Source organism: Chiloscyllium punctatum, chromosome 32 (assembly GCF_047496795.1).
Source record: "Chiloscyllium punctatum isolate Juve2018m chromosome 32, sChiPun1.3, whole genome shotgun sequence".
Taxonomy (NCBI): domain Eukaryota; kingdom Metazoa; phylum Chordata; class Chondrichthyes; order Orectolobiformes; family Hemiscylliidae; genus Chiloscyllium; species Chiloscyllium punctatum.
In genome coordinates, this window is record NC_092770.1 from 26,870,233 (window position 1) to 26,893,100 (window position 22,868).

The following is a 22,868-nucleotide window of genomic DNA, read 5'->3' on the forward strand; positions in this document are numbered from 1 at the left end:
CTGAAGTTGTTTACACTTTTGTTAAAACGTAAGCAAACTCCACATCTGATCAATCAATAGCTACCTAGCTACAATGTAGATTCATGGTTGCCTTGCTCTGTACCCATGAATCTACATTGTATTTGGCTAGTAACAGAACCCTTTTTTGCTTTAGGTGCTAAAGTTTTCGATGCATCGTTGCCATTTTGTCATTGTGACTCTTCAGTATACAAAATTTCCTGAATTCAATTAGTTTACCTATTTCCGTTGCATAAATATGAATCTCCCTTATTTCTGGACATAAGCTGTCTTGTCTAAAACAGGTACTTTACCCTTTTTCAAGCTCATCTAGGTTTTTAAAAGCTCGTTGTGAAACAGCATTTTGATTTCCATACACACACCAGCTTGTGTGTCAAGTATAGAATTGACTCTGAAGGGTTTACTGTGGGGTGACTTGACAAGTTCAGGAACTGGCAAAATAGAGTTTTTGCAGAGAAATAAAAGATGATTTGATACTTTAATTTATTGGATAACATGGACCGTAGTAGACTTTTTCAGTCACTTATCACTATTTTGTGTTGGTCCCATTCCCCGGAGAATTGATTATTGATGATAGTTACGTTTGAGTATCAACCTCAGTTTTTAGTGTGAAACCAGCAGTAGCATTGTGACCTCGAGCAAGGGAGTGATAATCATGAAAAATAGTAATAGGATGAGCTCATACTAAATACAGAAAACTGGTTATGTTGAGATAGGTACCTATGTTTAATACAGTCTTGCATATTGGATGACAAATATCATAAACCTATTGAAAGAAGTAACCCATGTCCCTTTTGAGATTGTATATTTGTGCGTTTAAGTTTGCATTATGGCATGAGAACTGAGCATATTGTTTCTGCGATGTATCACCTCTGTTATATTTTTAACTTGAATGGCATAGCACACCGTGTTCTGCTGTTTCAAATTCACTAGGTAGTGCTGACATCCATAAATCAGGCATTGAATCTTTCAAGCAGAAAGTGTTCTTGGAAAAGTTGACTGCTTGGCATTTGCAGTGTGGTTATGTCACAGTATTATGAAGCACTGCGTTATTTATAAAATTATGCTCAGTTGGGATATGGCATCATTATTATAAGTCCATTCAAATAAATTGCTACTGTCAGCAGACTCTTCTTCTTATCAGTCACACTGAGAATCAAAGAATCAAGGATTAATACAAGATATTAATGGGCATTTGTGGCTGACTAAACTTCATTCTACATTTTTGTAGTCACAACAGTGATAAAAATAATGTGGTGAATGCTAAATATATGGACTTTGAAGAGGCACATTAGAGTACCAATGACTCATTTATTCAACTGCAGAAGTGTGTGCAGGAACTCACAGTAATTATCCAGGCAGTAGGAGTCTAGACATAGAGGAGAAGTATGATGTAGAAATCCCCAAATATCATGACTGATTTTTTGTTTTCCTGTATGTGAATGGCTTGCACTTGAGTTTGGGTTTGAAGATTGCAGGCATTGCAAAACTTGATGACGTAAATAGGGGTCATGCTAATAGCAGACTTCAGCTATATGAGCACAGTCTGGTGAAATGGCCAGTATGTGGTTTAATGTGGATAACGATGCACATTACGAGGAACAGCATGGAGAGTTAATGTAATATAAATTATACTATCTTAAAGATGATGTAAGAGTTGAGAGACCTGGCATGTAAATTCACTAATCTTTGAAAGTGGCAGGATACATTTTAATAAAGTAGCTTGGCTTTGTAGATGGGTATATTGTACTCAACAAAATTACACTATTTGAAAGTCTCTGTTTATGCCTCAACTGCAGTATTCTGCATCATACTTGGTACCACACTTAGGTCTTAACAAATGTGTAGAGGATATTTATCACGAGTAGGGACTTGGAATTATTTGTAGAGATTGGAGAAGCTAAGATTGTTCTCTGAGCAAAAATGGGAAGTTCAGATAAAATTCTGAATGGTTCTTTTTATCTTGCTCCGTTTCTGACGGCAAGTGGGTTGTTAATCAAAGATCATAGATTTAAAATACTGCAAGGGTTCTTAAAATCTAGAATTCACTACCTGAAAGGGTGGTAGAAATGGATATAATTGAAGCTTTAAATGACAGACGCAGCTCACTGTTGCTACATCTGATTGTGCCATACAATCTGAGATGATCAAATTCCTGGGAGGAGTGATCACCAACAACCTGTCCCAATACACCCACGTCGACGCGAGAAAGCACGGCAATATCATATCCACTTCCCCAGGAGGCTAAGGAAATTGGGTATGTCCACAAAGACTTAGCAAATTTTGTCGATGCACCTTAGAAAGCATTCTATCCCAATGCACGACAGCGTGCTATGGCAACTGCTCTTCCCAACACTGCAAGAAACTACAGAGTCGTGAACGCAGCCCAGTCCATCACGCTAATTCATTGACTCCATTTCTACTTCCTTCTGCCTTGGGAAAGCATCTGACTTAATAACCCCTCCCATCCTGATTATACTCTCTTCAACCCTCTTCCATCGGGCAGAAGAGAGAAATGTTTGAATACGTATATGAGCAGATTCGAGAACAGCTTCTTACCCATTGTTATCAGACTTTTGATCAGATCTTGCAAATGTTAATTCTGAAATCTCTCTCTGCACTTTCTCTGCAGCTAGAACACAATATTTTGCACTTTGTTCTGCTAATCTGATGCGCTTTATATGATATGATCTGTCCATACAGCACACAAAGGAACACTTCACTATATCTTGGGACATGTGACAGTAATGAATCAGTTAGACTAATATTTTAAAATTATGAATTTGCAGCGTATAATGAGTAGGGTGGGGTATAGAAATGGACGATTGGAGCAAACTGAAATAGAGAAATGTTATTCAGTTTCCCTCCCTTTTGTAGAGGTAGATTTGTCATTTAAACGCCCTTGGCCTTCTATGATTTTGTTGCCCGCTTCTCTGATAAGTTGCAACTTGTGTACCAGTTTTGTGGATGGTAATAGTGGCTATTCACAAGTGACTGTGTACAATAAATAGGAGAAAGTGAACTGCAGATGCTGGAGAGTCAGTCGAAATGTGTGTTGCCCTGGAAAAGCACAGCAGGTGTGCTCAGCATTCGAGGAGCAGGAGAGTCAACATTTTGGGCATAAGGACTTTAATCAGGACTGTGGGAGGGGGGAGCTGAAAGATAAAAAGGAAGATGGGAGTGGGGCTTGGGGAAGATAGTTGGGAAAGCAATAGGGAAATGCAGGTGGAGGGTGATTTGTGATAGGTCGGTGGGGAGGGTGGAGCGGATAGATGGGAAGGAAGATGTGAGAATATGTATAGGGTATAAGCAGGCAAGGAAAAAGTTTTGTGAAAGAGGTTCAGCTGAGCATGACTCAGATCAGATAAGAACTTGCAGTTAACAATGGTGTGCTGGTGGCAAGGGTAGTGGGTTAACAAGGTGGAAAAGCATTCATTATGTGGAACCATTTAATAGTATTGGAAGCATTCAGTATGTGAGGTCAGTTTAACAAGGTAAAACATATTCATTATGTGAAGCCAGTTCTTCATTGTGTGACAGCAGATGGCTTAATCTTTGCTATTGACACACTCTGATTGTAATGGTCACCCAATCAATATGTATGTGGCCTTATCTGGATGCTCCTCCCTGTAAAATGACCATATAATTCATTGAGAAACTGCTGTTCCAGAGAAGACTGTGAACTTGTGTCTCTGTGCGTATGGACGACCGTTCTATGTCCTTCCAGGGCCCAGAATAAAGATGAAGGAGGAAAGACGCACTGTCTCTGAGTATTTTGTTTCGACTGAGAGGGGGAAACATGATGACAATAGATGGACAGGTAGAACAAGTCAAGAGGGTGGTGCCGAGTGGAGGGTTGGATCTGGGATGAGGGGAGGGGAGATTTGGAAAGTAATGAAGCCTATGTTGATGACGTATTGTTGAAGGGTCCCGAGGCGGAAGATGGAACATTCTTCTGCCAGGCATGGACTTGGCGGTGGAGGAGGCCCAGGACTTGCATGTCCTTGGTGGAGTGGGAGGGAAAGTTAAAGTGGTTGGCCACAGGATGGTGGGGTTGTTTAGTGCATGTGTCCCAGAGATATTCCATGAAGCGCAAGTTGGCATCCTGTCTCCCCAGTGTGGAAGAGACTAAATCGAGAGCAACAGACACAGTAGATGAGATGGATGAATGTGCAGCAAAATCTGTCGGATGTGAAAAGATCTTCTGGGGCCTTGGACAGAGAAGGAGGAGTGGGGGACAAGTTTTACATCTGTTCTGCTCGGAAGATCATTAAGAGCTAGGCTGACCTAGTTACATAGCTGTTTGTAGTGGAACCAGTGACCAAGAAAAGATTGCTAATGTTTTTCCCCCTGTCATCCCTGCCCAAGAACACTGAAGCTTCAATACTTCACATACCCAAATTAGGCCAGTTGCTGAGGCTGGAAGTTTTCAAGTTCATATTCATTCATACAGCACCACGTGATGCTATTTTCTGGGTCTGTAGATTGTGAAGTAACAAAGATGGCCTTTAATAGTATGATATGCTCTTGTTGGATGTGGGAGTTTAGGGAGAATTTCTGTTGTTACTGAGGATTATGTCTGCAGGAAGTGTGTTTGGTTTCAAATCCTATCAGATCGAATGAATCAGTTGGAGCAGCAAATAGAGGCAATGAGGAATTTACAAGAGATAGGGTGTGATAGGTAGCAATTACAGGAAGGGAGAAAAGCTGCAGATACAGTCAGGAAGATGGGTTAATTCAGGAAAGGTCAGAGAGGTAGGCAGATAGTGTAGGACTCTATGGCTATCCCCATTTCAAACAAGTATGCTGTTTTGGAAAATGTAGCGGGTGATGGACTCTCGGGGGAATGTAGCATGAACAGCTAAGTTTCTGGTATCAAAACAGACTCTAATGTAATGAGGGGAATGTCTGGTTTCGAGTGATCAATTGTGATGGAGACTTTCTAGTCAGAGGCACAGACAGATGTTTCTGCGGCCAGCAGTGAAAAATCAGAATGGTGTGTTGCCTCCCAAACACCAGGATCAAGGATGTCTGAGGGTGCCGAATGTTCTCAAAGGAGAGAGGGACCACCAGGAGGTCATTGTACACATTGGAACCAACGACATAGGAAGGGAAAAGGATGAGATTCTGAAGGGAGAATATAGAAAGTTGTGCAGGAATTTAAAATGAGGTCCTCTCGGTAAGTAATATCTGGAATACTCCTTGGTGCTATGAGCTAGTGAGGGTAGGAATAGGAGGATAGAGCAGGTGAATGTGTGGTTGAGGAGCTGGTGTATGGGAGAATGGTTAACATTTGGGGTAGAAGTGATTTGTACAAGAAGGATGGATTGCAGCTGAATTAGAAGGGAACTAATATACTGGCAGGGAGATTTGCTCGAGGTACTTGGGAGGATTTAAACTTGTATGGTTTGGAGGGGAGGTAGGACCCAGGCAAAAAGTGAGGAAAGAGGTCCATTCGAAACTGGTACACTTGGTAAAGGGAGTGAGTCAAACAGTCAGGGCAGGAAGGAACAAAGCAGAGAACAAGGAGGACTGGCAGATAGAACTGTATTTACTTCAATGCAAGAGGTCTAACGGAAAGCAGCTGAACTCCGGGCACGGTTGGGAACATGGGACTGGAATATCATAGCAATTACAGAAACATGGCTCTGGGATAGACAGGACTGGCAGTTTAACGTTCCAGGATGTAAATGCTATCGGAAGGATAGAAAGGGAGGCAAGAGAGGAGGGGGAAGTGACATGTTTTGATAAGGGACAGCATTACTGCTGTACTTGGGGAGGATATTCCTGGGAATACATTCGGGGAGGTTATTTGGTGGAACTGAGAAATAAGAAAGGGATGATCATCTTATTGTGATTGTATTATATATGATTGTAATAGTCAGTGGGAAATTGAGAAACAAGTTTGTAAGTAGATTTCAGTTATCTGTAAGAATATTAGGGTGGTTCTAGTAGAGGATTTTATTTTTCCAAACATAGACTGGGACTGCCATAGTGTTAAGGGTTTAGATGGAGAGGAATTTGTTCAGAGTGTACAAGAAAATTTTCTGATTCAGTATATGGATGTTCCTACTAGAGGAGGTGCAAAACTTGACCTACTCTTGGGAAATAAGGCAGGGCAGGTGACTGAGCTGTCAGTGGGGGAGCACTTTGGGGCCAGTGACCATAATTTTATTAGTTTTAATATAGTGATGGAAAAGGATAAACAGGATCTAAAAGTTGAAGTTCTCAATTGGAGGGAGGCTAATTTTGAGGCTATTAGGGAAGAACGTTCAAAAGTTGATTGGGGGCAGATGTTGACAAGTAAAGGGAAAGCTGGAAAATGGGAAACCTTCAAAAATTAGATAACGAGCGTCCAGAGACAGGATATTCCTGTTAGGGTGAAAGGAAAGGTTGGTAGGTGTAGGGAATGCTGGACGGCGAGAGAAATTGTGGTTTTGGTTAAGAAAAAGAAGAAAGCATGTGTCAGATATAGTCAGGAGAGATCGAGAGAATCCTTCGAAGATCAGAAAGACAATTGGACTATACTTAAGAGGGAAATCAAGAGGGCAAAAAGGGGGCATGAGATAGCTTTGGTGAGTAGGGTTAATGAGAATCCAAAGGGATTTTGCAAATACATTAAGAACAAAAGCATAACTAGGGAGAGAATAGGGCCCCTCAAAGATCAGCAAGGTAGTCTATGTGTGGAGCCACAGGAGATGGGGAAGAAACTAAATGAGTATTTTGCATCAGTGTTTACTGTGGAGAAGGACATGAAGATGTAGAATGTGGAGAAATAGATGGTGACATCTTGAAAATAATGTCCATATTACAGAGGAGGTGGTGCTGGATGTCTTGAAACACATAAAACTGAATGAATCTTCAGGACCTGATCAGGTATTCCCTAGAACTCTGTGGGAAGCCAGGGAAGTGATTGCTGGGTCTCTTGCTGAGATATTCGTGTCATTGATAGTCACAGGTGAGGTGCCAGAAGACTGGAGGTTGATTAATGTGGTGCCACTATTTAAGAAAGGTGGTAAGGACAAGCCAGGGAACTATAGGCCAGTGAACCTGACATCAGTGGTGGGCATGTTGTCAGAGAGAATCCTGAGGGACAGGATGTGTACACATTTGGAAAGGCAAGGACTGATTAGGGATAGTCAGCATGGCTTTGTGCGTGGGAAATCATGTCTCACAAACTTGACTGAGTTTTTTGAAGAAGTAACAAAGAGGATTGATGAGGGCAGAACAATGGATGTGATATATATGGACTTCAGTAAGGCATTTGACAAGGTTCCCCATGGTAGACTGGTTAGCAAGGTTCGATCCCATGGAAAACAGGGAGAACTCGCCATTTGGTTACAGAACTGGCTCAAAGGTAGAAGACAGAAGGTGGTGGTGGAGAGTTGCTTTTCAAATTGTAGGTCTGTGACCAGTGGAGTGCCACAAGGATCGGTGCTGGGTCCATAAATGATTTAGATGTAAGCATAAGAGGCGTAGTTAGTAAGCTTGTAGATGACACCAAAATTGGAGGTATCATGGACGAAGGTTACCTCGGAGTACAGGAGATCTTGATCAGATGGGCCAATGGACTGAGGAGTAGCAGATGGAGTTTAATTTAGATAAATGTGAGATGCTGCATTTTGGAAAAGCATATCAGAGAAGGACTTATACACTTAATGGTAAGGTCCTAGGGAGTGTTGCTGAACAGAGACCTTGGAGTGCAGGTTCATAGCTCCTTGAAAGTGGAGTCATAGATAGGTAGGATAATAAAGAAGGCATTTGGTATGCTTTCCTTTATTGGTCAGAGCATTGGAGTTGGGAGGTCATGTTGCGGCTATACGGGACATTGGCTAAGCCACTTTTGGAATTTTGTGTGCAATTCTGGTCTCCTTCCTATCGGAGGGATGTTGTGGATCTTGAAAGGGTTCGGAAAAGATTTACAAGGATGTTGCCAGGGTTGGAGGATTTGACCTATAGGGAGAGATTGAATTGGCTGGGGCTGTTTTCTCTGGAGAATCGGAGGCTGAGGGGTGACCTTTATAGACGTTTATAAAATCATGAGGTGCATGGATAGGATAAAGAAACAAAGTCTTTTCCCTGGGTTGGGGAGTCCAGAACTAGAGGGCATACATTTAGGGTGAGAGAGGAAAGATATAAAAGAAACCTGAGGGGCAACCTTTTCACAGAGAGGGTGGTGCATGTGTGAAATGAGCTGCCAGAGGAAGTGGTGGAGACTGGTACAATTTCAACATTTAAAAGGCATCTGGATGGGTATGCACATAGGAAGGGTTTAGTGGGATATGTGCCAAGTGCTGGCAAATGGGCTAGATTAGGTTAGGATATCTGGTTGGCATGGACGAGTTGGACCAAAGGGTCTGTTTCTGTGCTGAACTTCTCTATGATTCTAATTCCTGAAGCCATCAAGTGGAAGGATCTCTGTTTCTTGGATTGTATTGTTGTTTCCTGCACTTAACTCCTCCACTGTCACTTCTCAAACCTCCACCAAACTTTCTTGTGTGTTGGCCTGTTAGTGTAACCTGCATTATTTTAGTATTTGCACTGAAGGATGAGACACATCTTTATACTAAGTAATTAACCAATCCCAATTGCAATCAGTGGATTGGAGGAGATAGGTAGATGGATTCTGTTTAGAACATGGGAAGTCAATATTCTTGACCTTGACTGCTTGTATTAAGTTAAAACAAATGCTTTAGAGTCACAGTTTTAGCATGTTAGCATGTCAGAATTTTGTTTAATATATCATTAACTGAAATTATGTATATACTTTGTGTGAACTATTACTTCATAGAAATAACATTCATGCCAGTGGAACTGAATTAAAAGTGGTTGTTAAGTTTCAGCTGTAATCGAGGGTGTATGGAGTGTGAGCAACATGTTAAGTTTGTTGCACTTTGCTTATATTAAATAAACACACACCCTTAAATAAATCAGTTTACAAGTAAGCATCCATAAATTGTTTACGCATGTTTCAAAAGTGTTTAGATACTGTAAATTGTAAGTTGTGGAAAGCTTGTAGTGTTTTCTAATGATCCCCTTTCATGATCACCCATGACGCTATCATTTGGGCATTTACTAAAACAAGGCAGCAATAAAAGTTAGCTGATTGCAGCACCTATTGAAACTGGCTTATAAATAATCAAATTATACAGTCAACAATTATGATCCATTTAGAGTCAGAAGTTAGCTCTACTCCAACATACAGAACTGCAAATTGGTAGAAAAGAAGAAAATTTCACAAATAATTTATTAACATTTTCACTGCTGCAATCTCTTTGTTCTGAATTTGTGCTGATACATTATGTCTAAGAAGAAATTGGTTTTCTCAGAACACACATCCAGTTGGATTATTTCATCATTTCTTGTCTAAAAGTATAATGTGCTATTTTGTTGCACCACTCTTTTGTCAGAAAAGTGGTAAGAGTACTGATGCTAAAGTTCTACTTGGCTTTTTTTTAATACTAAGGCTAAGTTTATAACTATGTACTTGAATCCAAGAGCTTGCACCTTTTAGTTTTTGTTCATCAAATCTCATTTTTGCCACAGGTCTAATAACAAAATTGTTGAGGTAAGATCTGAGCAACTGACACCATTCCGGTCTTTGGAAACACTGGATCTCAGTAACAATCACATTTCGGAATTGAAAACATTTCCACCTCTGCAACTTCGGTGTCTGTAAGTGTGTTGCCTAACTTCTTACATTTTGTGCTAGTTGTGATAAAAGAATTGTGTTTTAGATGGGTAGAGCTTCAGAATGAGCAGAGGAAACAATATTAAGCAGGCCTTTTCAATCTAACCTTGTTCAAAAAATAGGATCTTATTTTACAGGGCTGCCTTTCACCATGCAAATTCTACTGAATGCAGTAAATCTTCCTAGGAAAAGTTTTCTCAAGGTTTCTTCCTGTATTGCGTTAGAGATCACGATTATAAGTAGCTCAGTGGTCTCTTGGATCTATTTTATACATTTGATATGGATTAAAGTCCCTAGTTTCTTCAGAAGTATAGTTAGAACAAATGGACTTCAAACCAATGAAGGAGAAATTAGGAGCCTTTTGTAAGGACAGAAAAACTTGGACAAAATGTCTCAGCAATGCTAGAATTCTGTACAACCAAATGACTGAAATTTTTCTCTTCATTTTTGAGGGCAGTTTATGCTGGCTTTGTTTCAGGTGCTAGTTCACAGTGCTTGCTTCCTTGTCTGAATGTTAATTTTTCATGTCCAAGGTTAGTCCAGTGTTGGCAAGCAATTTGATTTGGGGTAGGTGCACCTGAGCTCAAGCTCCTCATTCTCCTCGGGCTCATTTGATGTGAGATAATCTGGGGTGAAGCTACTGGCTGATAACGCATCCAGGTCAGCTCTTGTAGCCTGGCTGTCACTAGAGAAGTAATTGGTTAATCTAGAATAGTCTAGGGATTGAAACAAAGATTTTCCTGATGAGCATCTCATACATGTTATGTCTTTTGTGTACTTCTAAAGATTCTGGGCAGGGATTGGAGGCAACATTACTGACTTGCTGAGAAATTAAACTTTATTTGTTCGCTGGACACTTCTGCAAATGGTGTAGCGTTACATAAGATTTCCTAATTGTGAGCATTATTGTTTAGGTACATCAACAATAACAAAATAACTTCTTTGGATCCTGGTTGCTTTGACAATCTTTCCAACACACTACAAATCCTAAAGCTCAACCGGAACAAAATTTCGGCTATTCCTTCAAAGATGTTTAAGCTGTCCCATCTTCAGCAGTTGTAAGTTCACTTATTTCATTTCAAAATTTGAAAAAGCACTTGCAAGTTTAAGTTGTGTTTTATCTGAATTTCGGGTTTAAATGTTCACTTTACTACTTATTCATTTATATTTAAAGTGGAAAAATCTGTTGCTTTGCCATTCCAGACTCGTGTTTTTATGTTGTTGCAGGGAACTTAGCCGCAATAAAATTAAAAAAGTGGATGGTCTTACATTTCAAGGACTTAGTGCTTTGAAATCTCTGAAGTTACAACGAAATGGCATTAGTAAACTCATGGATGGAGCTTTCTGGGGACTGAGTAACATCGAGACTTTGTGAGAACTGCTTTTAATTACTTAGTATAGTTTTCATATGAACGATTCATAAGGCCAAAATAGAATTCATTTTGAATCTTAGATGCTGTAAAAAGACTTTTTATTCATATGTTTGCATGTTATGAAATTACTTCATTTGAATCTTCACCTAGAATTTTTTTTACACAAAGTACTTGGTTCAGCAAAATATGTAAAAACTTGTTTGTAAAATGAGCTGCTTTCTACCTTTTTGGCCTCGCAGCTCTGGCAGTTGACTCTCATTCCAGAGAATCCAGCCACATGGCCTCTTTCTTTTTAAATTGCCTTTGCCAAGCTTTTTAACCGTGTAATAAACAGGTAAAGTAAATAATAAAACCTATTTTTCAGGATAATTCAAGATTACTTTTTTGTTAATTCTTTTCCCAGACAATTAGATTTTAACAATCTGACAGAAGTAACGAAAGGATGGTTGTATGGCTTACTCATGTTGCAACAACTTAACCTTAGCCAGAATGCCATCAACAGGATCAACCCAGATGCCTGGGAGTTCTGCCAAAAACTCAGTGAACTGTGAGTAGCTTTTATTCCATTCCAGTTCCAGTCCCGAAATCAAGCCAAAATGTTAGCTTTATGTTTGAGTGTAATTTTTATAAAGTTTCTTTTAATTAAGATGACCAAAGTAGTGTTTCTTATGAGAGGTAAGATGCAAGATTTATTTTCAGAGCACAAATGACTTGTTTATAATGCTCTTTTTGTCTATTTTTAATTTTACAGCTATGAACACAAATTGGATTTGTACTAACTTAGTATTCTTTAATTTGTAAAACGCAATAAGCAGCAGGTATCCTGCTGAAGAACATAAACCAATTGTGGAATAGATTGTGTCTTGCACTTAGTGAGGTCCTGCCTCCCCACGGAAGTCCCAAACAGCATTATTAGAAAAAAAAACGGAAGTTTTGAGTTCATGGCCAACACTCCGCTCTCGATCAACACCATTAAAATCAAATTAATTAATCAATTGTCGCTTTCATACAGCAATAATTTTATTGACTGGCACCTACGGGACCAAGAGTGTACCAATTGATCAAGAGGTTCACATAATCGATGTAAAAACGCGCACTAAGCAACGTAAACATAATGCAGGGGATATACACATCATTGTTATACTTTATTTATAACATAAATCATTTAAACAAGATTGCCACTTTGCTTTAAATAAAAATTAACAGCAGAGAGCCTTCTCGTTTGTACCCTCGACTGACATAGTGTGGATGTCACAAAAATGCAGTAAATTTCCAGAATTTGAGGTATATAATTCTTGCTGGTTTATCGAGACTGACATAAGGTGCTGGTTAAAACAAAGTTTGCTGTGTTCAGTTGGTTGATGTAGTCATCTAAATAGCACAAGTGGCCACCCATACAAATGGGAAGTGAAGAATCTTTTGGAATTGATTTTGAGGTCTCCCAGTGGTGTGATAATGAAATGTAGAAAACTGTTTTTAAATTAAGTTCACTTCTTTCAATGTTTAAAAATTAGTTATTTAACGATGGATACAGTAATCTCTGTATTCCAGTGTGGATGCTGTGTTCAAAGGGATTGAGGTTTGGGGAACCAGTGCTACTGAAAGATGATTGATTGGCAAGTAATTTGAACCTCTTAAGAGAGATTCCTTTAAATTCCAGGGGGCTATCCTCACTATCTTACTGGCAGTGTCCTATGAGGTTCAGCAGCCCAAGTAACCCTTTTGCCATCATGACCACGTCCTGACCTGCAGAAATGAGAGTGCTGAACGGTAATTGGACATGGTGTTCACTTCTGCAATACAGAGGAACCTCAGTTATCCGAGGGACACTGGCAGGGATTACTTCATTCAGATAATGGAATGCAAGGTAGCATAGTTTAGTCGAGCATCGGGACATTATGATCTTGCCGGATATTCCGATATTCGGGTAATTGATGTTCCTTTGTATTGGAGTTGTCACTTTCAAACAGTCATTTCAACAAGAACCGTTAACTAGCAAATATTGAGTTGCTTGTCCAATAGTAGCTTAGTTCGAGGAGAATTTGCTAAGTTGCAACATACTTGTGCGTTTGGGCTGGATTTCAAAGGTGAGCAATAAAACTGCCTCAGGACAGTCTCCCAAATTACAGAATGTGAGCAAAGAAATCGGAGTCCTATCTTCCACTCTGAAACTGCTAATACTTAAACTATTGAGCTTGCTAATGATCCATCATCTGAAATTTTCTTTTTGTTTCCCCCTGCATATTCCATGCTTTTAGCCTTGAAAGCAAGCATGTGTTTTATGGCAGCTTAAACCAAGCAATAAAAGAGCTCTGCCACTGGGATTATGACTGAATGATAGATTCTACTCCGGCTGGCAGCATCTGTATGTTTGTTTATTATTTTTAAAAATAATTTTGAGTCTTGATTACAGAATAAAGATGGATTCTGAGATTGGGGCTGGGGTTAAATTTGAAACCATGACCAACTTCTTCCTATTTGCAGTGTAAACCCTCTGCTGCGTGACACAGTAGGCAAGACTCCCAAATGGGCAGAGTTTCCTTTTCATCTTTATTTGGCTGGACGGCCCCGAATTGACCAACTAATACTTGATTCAATGATCAGGAAAAGCGGTAGCATGATGACGACTCAATTTCTGTTCTACCTTCCTCATGCTGCTGAGAAATGTAAAATCCAGCCCCATGTACATAACCTAATAAGTTGCTTTGGTTTAAATGGATACTGTCTCTTGAGTGAAAATCATTGCAGCAGTTCCATTCAAGAATATGTCTTTTGCTCATCAGGCTCCTTGCTACATTTCCAATAATCTTAATCTATGTTAATACTTAGTTCATTTCTTGTCACCTCTGCTGAGACATCATTTGTTATTTTAAAACCATGCACATTTCCAGGAGCATTTCCAAGAGCTGGTAAAGCTGAGTGTACAGGTTTGCTGCTGTGCTGCAGAGTATTGATTTCGCAGTATAATATCAGAAGCTGATCTTAATTAGATGATTGATATAGACACCATCTTCTAAACAGGAATAAATTAGATTGGTAGGTCTCTGATGGAGCAATATAGAATACTGGTCCTTGAAACCTCCTATTCACTTTCTAGCTCACTCTTGAACCACTACAATGCAAAACAGCTTGGATATTGTGGTTGCAGTGATACTAACAAAATTAAGTACACTTCATTTCTTTAAATCAGGTTCTGCTAGATATTTCCTGGGCTACCTAAACTTTTAAAATAATTTTTGTCCATTTTTCTCTCTCTGATGTTTTTTCCAGGCCGTCTCCTGAGAACATTCCACAGTTTGTCATTGTTTGGCCTTAGTTGAGGAACTGAGGGGGTGTTATTACATTTTTGGGAGTTTTATTTTCATAGTGTAAGAGAGGAAACTTTTGTCAACAAATTTCAAAGACATGTTGCAAAAATAGAGCAGTAATGTTAGGAGACTTTAATGACCTTTTATGTTGACTGAGAAAAATGTATTGCTAATAGGAGGGAAGGAGAAGAATTCCTCTGTTTAGATGAAACCCTTTTGGATCATTATGCCTTCAGTGTGAAGAAAGAAGGAATTCTGTTGACTCTCTGGTTCTGGGAAGTCAAATAAGTCAAAAAAAAGGGTGTGTTACAGTTGGAGATTGTCTGTCCAACGTTGGTAACTGTACAGTTTTGGTTTGGATGCATTCTGAAGAAAAGGCCAGAAGTATATGTGCTTGAGTGAGAAAAAGCTAATCTCTAATTTTAACACAAGTAGCTCAGGTAAAATTAAAGAGGTGGTTGCAGGGCTAAAGCAGGATATTCAGGACAGAAAATGTTCATGTGTAAACTACAGTAGACAATTTGGACTTTGCAAGAGTACCGGTTCCAAATCTTAATCATAGTCTTGATGTTGCTGCCACAGTGTATGAGCTTGCATAACTTGGATCTGGCTGGCAACTAAAATTGGTATGTTCCTGGTTTGTGTGGCCCATCCGGTCACTACGTAAATTTGTTGAATCACTGGAAAATTGAATTTGAAGCCATTTAAATGTAACCCGGCTGAATCTTGTATTTTTATTGTTTGCAATGTAAAATATATTTTTTTCTCCATTGACAGAGATGTTTCGTTCAATGAGTTGACACGTTTAGAAGATTCCAGCTTTGTTGGCCTGAGCCTTCTTGGACAGCTGTATATCGGAAACAATCAAGTGAGCTACATTGCTGATGGTGCCTTTGGAGGACTTTCCAGCTTGCATAGCCTGTAAGTTTTATGATTCTGTTTTTTGAAAAACTAGTGATTTATTTGTTGAAACACAGATGTTCGTTTCAGTCTATGTTTGCCTGTCTGTTTTCTTCATATTTGTGCCCTGGCCAAGTTTCTATCCTGTCATGATACTGAAACAGCTGTTAATGCCACAGGACATCCTGTGGACTATGGCAGTGACAAACTATCTTTGTCCATCCTACCTAAACTGTCTGTCCCTTTAGGCATTTGACCTCAATATAATCCCCTGTCATCTCGCTGAGTTGGACTGCATTCACCTGGTTCCATTCTGAACTTGCCAGATATGACAAAGTTCACTTTGATGGCTTCACTTCTCACACACGTAACATAATGCCTGGAGTCCCAATACATTTATCCTCAGTCATCTTTCTTTTGCATATCTGACACATGGTTCTATTTCTTGATCTGTCCCTGGTATTGAAATTGTCAGACTGCTCTTCAGCATGAATTAAGCATTGATCTGGTTATATTTACTAAATCATACATTGTAGTTAATGTCCCATATTCCTCTGTCATCATATTCGGGTGTATCCTGGCCCACTTACTGGATACACCCACCAAAGGAAATGACTTTGCATGATGCAGTGGGAGTCTTTGACATGGACTGTGGACCCCATGACATTTCATGGCATCAGGTGAAAGACCAGTAAGGGAACCTACTGATTACCATTGGAAGAACTTTGCAGGCAGTAAGGCCATAGAATGAAATCCAGTTGGGAACTATAAATTTATACTATCAAGGGTATCAGTTGTAACACTACTGTGTCAAAAGGCATATTTACCATGCTGGATCTGCAGCAAGTGCTGCGAGAAGCTCAAGGAGTAAAACCCAATTGACTTTGTCATCACCAATATATCTGTTCCTCAAAAGGCACGATCCATTGTGAGGGTGAACAGGATTCTGGTAGGCATAGCAAAACATTCCTTAGGAAGTAAATTGAAGCAAAAAATGCTCTAAATATTCAACAGATCGTGCAGCATTTTAGGAAACTGGTTGCTTCCTATTGAGTGCTTGTGAATACATTTCACCTAGATTAGGAAACTGCACAGGTCAACAGAATTACTACTCAAAGGCCAAACATTGAGGGTTTTTATTGTCAAGTCCATTCGGTAATAGAAATGGCTCAAAGAAATTTCTGCCAACAGACCATTTGTACAGTTGTAACTGTTTTTGAAGTTCAGTCCTTAGCGACAGAAACATATCTTTGCTCAAATAATTTTTGCATAGCTAGCTTTCACAAATCAGATGTCCCATCTGTTCTGTGTTTTAGAAAATGTTTGTTTTTCTATTATTTAATTCCTTTTCTTAATCCACCCAACTAGAGACCTGAGAAACAATGAAATCTCATGGACTATTGAGGATATGAATGGGGCTTTCTCTGAATTGAGCAAACTTAAGAAATTGTAAGTGTTTATTTTGTTTGTAATGCTTGATTGTGATTGCTAAGTCACTGAAATGGTGTCAGTTTAATGGTTTTTGCATGTGACCTGCATTTAGGGGTAGAGATAGAGAAGAGGAAACTTCTAAGTGTTGAAACAAGTTACTTCGCCTTCATTGAACCAGTGATATGGAAAATACTCAGGGCATTAAGTCTCTGGTGAGGAAAGCAAATATACAATTACCTGGATGTATGATGTGAACAAAATATCCAAAACTACTATATATATCATGAGCAGATCTTTCCTGATATTGCTAACAGCTGGAGGGTTTGAGTTAAGGAGAGGATGCCTAGACTGGAGCATAGGAAGTTGAAGGGTGACCTTAAAGGCGTGCATAAAAATCATTAGAGGTATAGATGAGGTGAATGGCAGGTGTCTTTTCCATTTGGTGGTTGATTTCAAGACCAGGGGACATACTTTTAAGGTGAGAAGAGAAAGGTTTAAAAAAGACATGAACAACATTTTACACATGGAATGGTTCATGTGTGGAATGAACTTCCATAGGAGGTGGTGGATGCGGGTACAGATGCAATGTTTAAAAGACATTTGGAGAAGTGCATGAATAACAAATGTTTGGAGGGATATGGGCCAAGCACAGGCAGGTGGGACTTATTTAGTTTGAAATTATGATCAGCATAAACTAGTTGAACCGAATGGTCTGTTTTCTTGCTGTTTAATTCTATATGCTTTGATTGAAGCAATTGGGGATGTATTTGGAACTGTAGCACCATAGGCTTCATTTTGAAAAGCTAGTGTTTGATAATAAATTTTTAGCCAGGCCTGTTTGCCTTGTTTTATGCATATTACAGGGTACCGAGCAAACAAAGCTAAAATTGGGTTTTCTTGTTTGTGAATTTCCATGTAGCTGGAGATCTTAGTTCCAAAATTGAACATTTTCAATTAAGTTAGCAGAATGATGTTGCAATGAGTATTTTGCAAATGATCTGTTTGCAGATATATAAAAATAAAAATACAATTTTTGTGTAATGAAGCTTGATCCATGTCTTTGTACCAAACACCTCCCTTCTCTACTAATACTGCTGACTTTGTTCAAATGTGAATGTTTCAGTTTCCCTACAATTAAAATTAAATGCTTGTTTTCTAGGGGGCTACAAGGAAACCGAATTCGATCAATCACAAGAAAAGCATTTTCTGGCCTGGATGCACTTGAATACCTGTAAGTATCCTGTAATTCTAGCACCAATGGTATTCAGTGCTGCAACCAGTTAAATCATTAATGTGCACTTGTTGGTAAAGTGGTAAATAATCACTTTTTATACTAAGTGTGAATTGATTGTAGTGTATAGATGTAGAGAAGATTATCTAAAGCCAACCTGTGGATTTTAATTTGTTTTTTCTTATCATTAGTTGATTATTAAGTGACAGTTTGTAATCTTTAAAGTTATAGTCCAACAGGTTTATTTGGAAGTACTAGCTTTTGGAGCGCTGGTGAGCTAGTGCTTCCAAATAAACCTATTGGACTATAACCTGGTGTTGTGTGATTTTTAATGTTGTACGCCCCAGTCCAACACTGGCACCTCCAAATCAAAGTTTGCTAGTCCTTTGAGCAGTCACCCTTAATTCAACATTTTAAATTTGACAAAGTTGGATCAGTACAATGGAATGCAATATTGAAGGCTGTGTAAAAGAAATGTTAATAGTCGGTGTATTATTTCATTCATGCATCTATTCATTTTACCTTCGTTCCTTCTTTTGCAGTGATCTGAGCAATAATGCAATTATGTCTGTCCAAAGCAATACCTTTTCTCAAATGAAGAAGCTTCACGAATTGTAAGTGTGACCTGACGTAACTGTTACATGATCTGAAGGGCTGCAACTAAATTTAAACCTATCTTTGGTATATGAAGTGCAAAGCAATTATATAATATCTAAAGTCTTATTCAGGTTGTTTAGTTCCAAGCCATAGCTTCTGATTTTGTTTTCTTCTGTGAACTTACTGTACCTATGTTATATTTAACGTCTATTTCTCTTAGGTACTTGAACACTACAAGCCTTCTTTGTGATTGCCAGCTAAAATGGCTGCACCAATGGGTGACAGATAATGGATTTCAACCATTCATTAATGCAAGTTGTGCTCATCCCCAGTGGCTGAAAGGAAAAAGTATATTTGCCACCAAACCAGAAGACTTTGTATGTGGTATGTGATACACTTTTTAAAAATGCAAATTAAAATTTTTTAAATCTCTTGAGTAAAATTGGTAAGTATATGGTTAATGTGAATAATTCTCAAATATCTTATTAATTCAGATTTTTACACAAAGCATCTGTCCATATTGGAATTAGCACATGTAGACGTTTTGACAGTTACAGTGGGTATTCTGTTTTGTTTAGTTTAAATTTAATTGAAATATGATTCCTCGCAGATGACTTCCCCAAACCTGAGATTATTGAACAGCCTGAAACTCAAGCAGCCGTAAAAGATTCCAACGTCAGTTTCATCTGCTCAGCAGCGAGCAGCAGTGATTCACCAATGACTTTTGCCTGGAAGAAGGATAATGAAGTGCTTCATAACGGCGAGATTGAGAACTACGCACATCTCCGGTCACAAGGAGGCGAAGTCATGGAATATACTACCATCTTACGCCTTCGACATGTGAATTTCAGTAGTGAAGGAAAATACCAGTGTGTCATTTCCAACCATTTTGGTTCATCATATTCCAACAAAGCCAAGCTAACTGTGAACAGTATGTATCAACAATTTTCACTGACCAAATATTGAAAGTTAAATTTGGTATATTCACTATTTTAAATGTATTGAATTCAAAGCTTTCCATCCAGGAATTTAACTGCGCCCAAAAGCTAGTATGGAAGTGTTCTTTATGACACATCTTAAGCACTTGAAGCATTTCTCATGCTTCAGTGATTAATTGTATGTGAATTGTCTTATACAGATAAAGCAGTTATATTTGTTTGGATTTCTCAAACAGATCAAGTACCAGACATTTTCTTTCTTTACCATTTAGTCATTCATTACTGAGTATTCCCATACTGGCTGAAGTCACCATGAAAGGTATTCCTGCTCAACTTCTCACTTTCCTGAGGTGTGGTGACCCTCATGTTAAACCATCAAAAGTGATCTTTCTAATGAAAGCACAGCTCTGTGGTCTGGTAAGACTTGCGACCTTATAGTGTTTGTGGAACTAGGGTGTGAATGGGATTGTGTGCTGAAGGCTTGGACTGGGCCTTCAAATCCACAGCCTTCTGACTCTAATGAGAGTCTGTTTACAAGAATACTACAAATGTCATCTCGGACAAGTAAAGCCCTCGCCATTAATTGCATTGCTGAACCACTTCTCTTTCTCCAGAGAGGTTTTAAAAACTCTCATTTGTATTCTTGTATATTGCAATATCTGTCTTGTATCTGTTCTCCTCCCCATCCCTTCCAATCGTCCTGTGAGGTAACTATCATTTGTACTTGTGCTTTTTAAAAGTTACTGATTTGACAAGTTGTGCTGTTGGAGCAGCATTCTCCGATCAGTTTTTCCCCTTTCTTTGCTCTTTGTTTAATTAAGTCTTTCATTGTTCTGCTATGATTATACACCCAAGCATGAACACAATGGAAAGTAAGGAAACAATAGTATTTACTGTGGGTTTGCATGTCTTCTAGCAATACCATAACTTCACAACTTTGCAGCCGTAATGTAATCCTGTGTCCTAGTTTATATTGATGTGATTTCCTGCTGTTAATTTTGATTTTTTATTTGTTTTACCCATTCCATATTCTTTTGCTGTCATTAAAATGGTATGGATGAAACTTAGCAACATGTGCTGGGTTCTACCCATTTGTTAACCTGAGAGAGAAACTGGCATTACTCACAGTTTATTTCTTATTATCTCACCACCTGCATGTCAAAAACTACAATCCATGTTCATGAAAAAAATATCAGCAATTAACTTGGCCTAGTAGAATGAAAGGATGGAGAAAATGTGAGAGCTTTTCATTCGTTCCCAAACAAAAATAAATGCTGGATTCTGAAATAAAAGCAGGCAATATAAAAATGACAGCTGAAAATCAGTGATGCTCCCATCTTAATTACAAGTGAACTAGTGAAATTTGAATCTCAGAAAATACACAGCAATGAAAGGGAACAACTAGAAGATAAGTTACAGTACATCGTATACCTTTCAACAGAACAGATAAAACTTGACTACCCGTGTTCTCAAATATGACTACCCTGCAGTCCATTTCTAATAGGTCATGTGTAAGGAAAAATGATTAGATAGTGACATTTCATCTGTTCCATCAATGCATATACACCTGAAGCATCACCGGTCTTTGCTCCTACTGAGGTGGTATATTTCTGACATTTTCTGCTAGTTCACTGTTTGAGATGCAAGTAAAGTCACAGTTGTCCTCCGAATTGAGATGTCCGTTTGATACATGTACAATATCTTTCATAATTTTTATTTTATTTTGTTTTGCAGTGCTACCATCATTTACAAAATCACCAACAGATCTTACTATTCGGGCAGGAGCGATGGCCCGTTTAGAATGTGCTGCGATTGGTCACCCAACACCACAGATAGCCTGGCAGAAGGATGGTGGCACTGATTTCCCTGCTGCACGAGAGAGAAGGATGCATGTTATGCCAGAGGACGATGTATTTTTTATTGTAGATGTGAAGATAGAAGACATTGGAATCTATAGTTGCACAGCTCAAAATAGTGCTGGAGCCATTTCAACCAATGCAACACTCACTGTACTTGGTGAGTCAATCTTATCATTCAACAGATATGAAACTTCTTTAGAAATGTGTAGCCTTCATAATGGAATATAGAGCAGGGAAAACTTTCTTAATACAAGTCGTTCTGTTATAACGTTAATGTGAATTCGCTATAATGCAATTGCCAAATTGGGGGCACTGTATCTAAAGTGAGAATTTTTTTAAAACGTGTTGGCTATAATGCGATTACAGCACCAACACTTTAAGCGCTGTTTCTAAAACGTAATTTTTCTTTAACATGGGGTTGCACAAGAACTCAACCATTGTGTTATAGAAGAGCTATCTGCATCCGTTGAGTCAATATTTCATCATTTGCAGCTTCTGTGATCTTCAGCATTTATCCAGTGCATTATTCTTGCTTTTCTAAATGATAACTATATAAGAAATAAAAATCTGGTATGTTCTTTTAAACCAGAAACTCCTTCATTCGTGCGCCCTCTTGTTGATAAAACAGTAGCAAAAGGTGAGACTGCAGTTCTACAGTGCATAGCTGCTGGAAGTCCTCCTCCAAGGTTAAACTGGACCAAAGATGACAGCCCGTTAACAGTAACTGAACGACACTTCTTTGCTGCTGGAAATCAGCTTCTGATTATTGTAGACTCCAACCTGGAAGATGCTGGAAAGTACACTTGTGAAATGTCAAATACTCTTGGCACTGAGCGAGGCCACATACGTCTGAATGTAATTCCTATACCAAACTGTGATTCAACACAGAGTGCTGCACCATTCGAAGAGGATGGATGGTCTACAATTGGAATTGTAATCATTGCAGTGGTCTGCTGTGTGGTTGGCACTTCTTTAGTCTGGGTGGTTATTATTTACCATACAAGACGGAAGAGTGAGGACTGCAGTGTAACAAACACAGGTGAGGATATGCTATGTTAGCTCACGATTATTTAATAGCAACAGCACAGAGGTTTTTACCTTCTGTTTTTCTTTCCCTGTTGTTTTACAGAATTAGTAATAAAAAAATGTGCATTTGTAAGTGGAAGTTTCTCACTTTCTCTCCTCTCTTCCTCAACTTTCCTGATTGATTGGTTTGCATTAACAATTTGCTGGGTATAATTCAGAGTACTGATTGCTCAAGGAATGGGGTTGTAGTTTGTGACTGAACCTTAACCTGTAGATATTGGCAGGCTATTCAACTACAGTAACGATCAATCCTGTCCTTATTTCACTGGACTGTATACTTGTCAGGCCTCTGGCTAACCATCTGAGAGAATCCTTGATGGTTCTCATTCTTTTTTTCTATCCTCTCATGCAAGCATTGGAGAAACCGTTGTAGCATTCTGCCTCATGCTGCCAGTGAGATCATGTATATCAGTATGTGTTGGGAATTGGGTCTGAA

General features: G+C 38.9%; 1 protein-coding gene across 2 annotated transcripts in view; it reads left to right on the top strand.

Moving 5' to 3' along the window:
* LOC140457998 (leucine-rich repeats and immunoglobulin-like domains protein 3) overlaps nucleotides 1–22,868 on the top strand; it is a 60,777-nt gene that overhangs the window by 32,846 nt on the left and 5,063 nt on the right. Inside the window, exons 4-15 of one of the 2 annotated variants that reach the window (XM_072551926.1) lie at nucleotides 9,565–9,693; nucleotides 10,624–10,767; nucleotides 10,937–11,080; nucleotides 11,486–11,629; nucleotides 15,168–15,311; nucleotides 16,659–16,739; nucleotides 17,881–17,952; nucleotides 18,495–18,566; nucleotides 18,770–18,933; nucleotides 19,160–19,480; nucleotides 21,222–21,503; nucleotides 21,936–22,385. In XM_072551926.1, the coding sequence (XP_072408027.1) occupies nucleotides 9,565–9,693; nucleotides 10,624–10,767; nucleotides 10,937–11,080; nucleotides 11,486–11,629; nucleotides 15,168–15,311; nucleotides 16,659–16,739; nucleotides 17,881–17,952; nucleotides 18,495–18,566; nucleotides 18,770–18,933; nucleotides 19,160–19,480; nucleotides 21,222–21,503; nucleotides 21,936–22,385 (2,147 nt within the window). The remainder of the gene's footprint in view (nucleotides 1–9,564; nucleotides 9,694–10,623; nucleotides 10,768–10,936; nucleotides 11,081–11,485; nucleotides 11,630–15,167; nucleotides 15,312–16,658; nucleotides 16,740–17,880; nucleotides 17,953–18,494; nucleotides 18,567–18,769; nucleotides 18,934–19,159; nucleotides 19,481–21,221; nucleotides 21,504–21,935; nucleotides 22,386–22,868) is intronic. The other variant, XM_072551927.1, reaches the window with a different exon arrangement.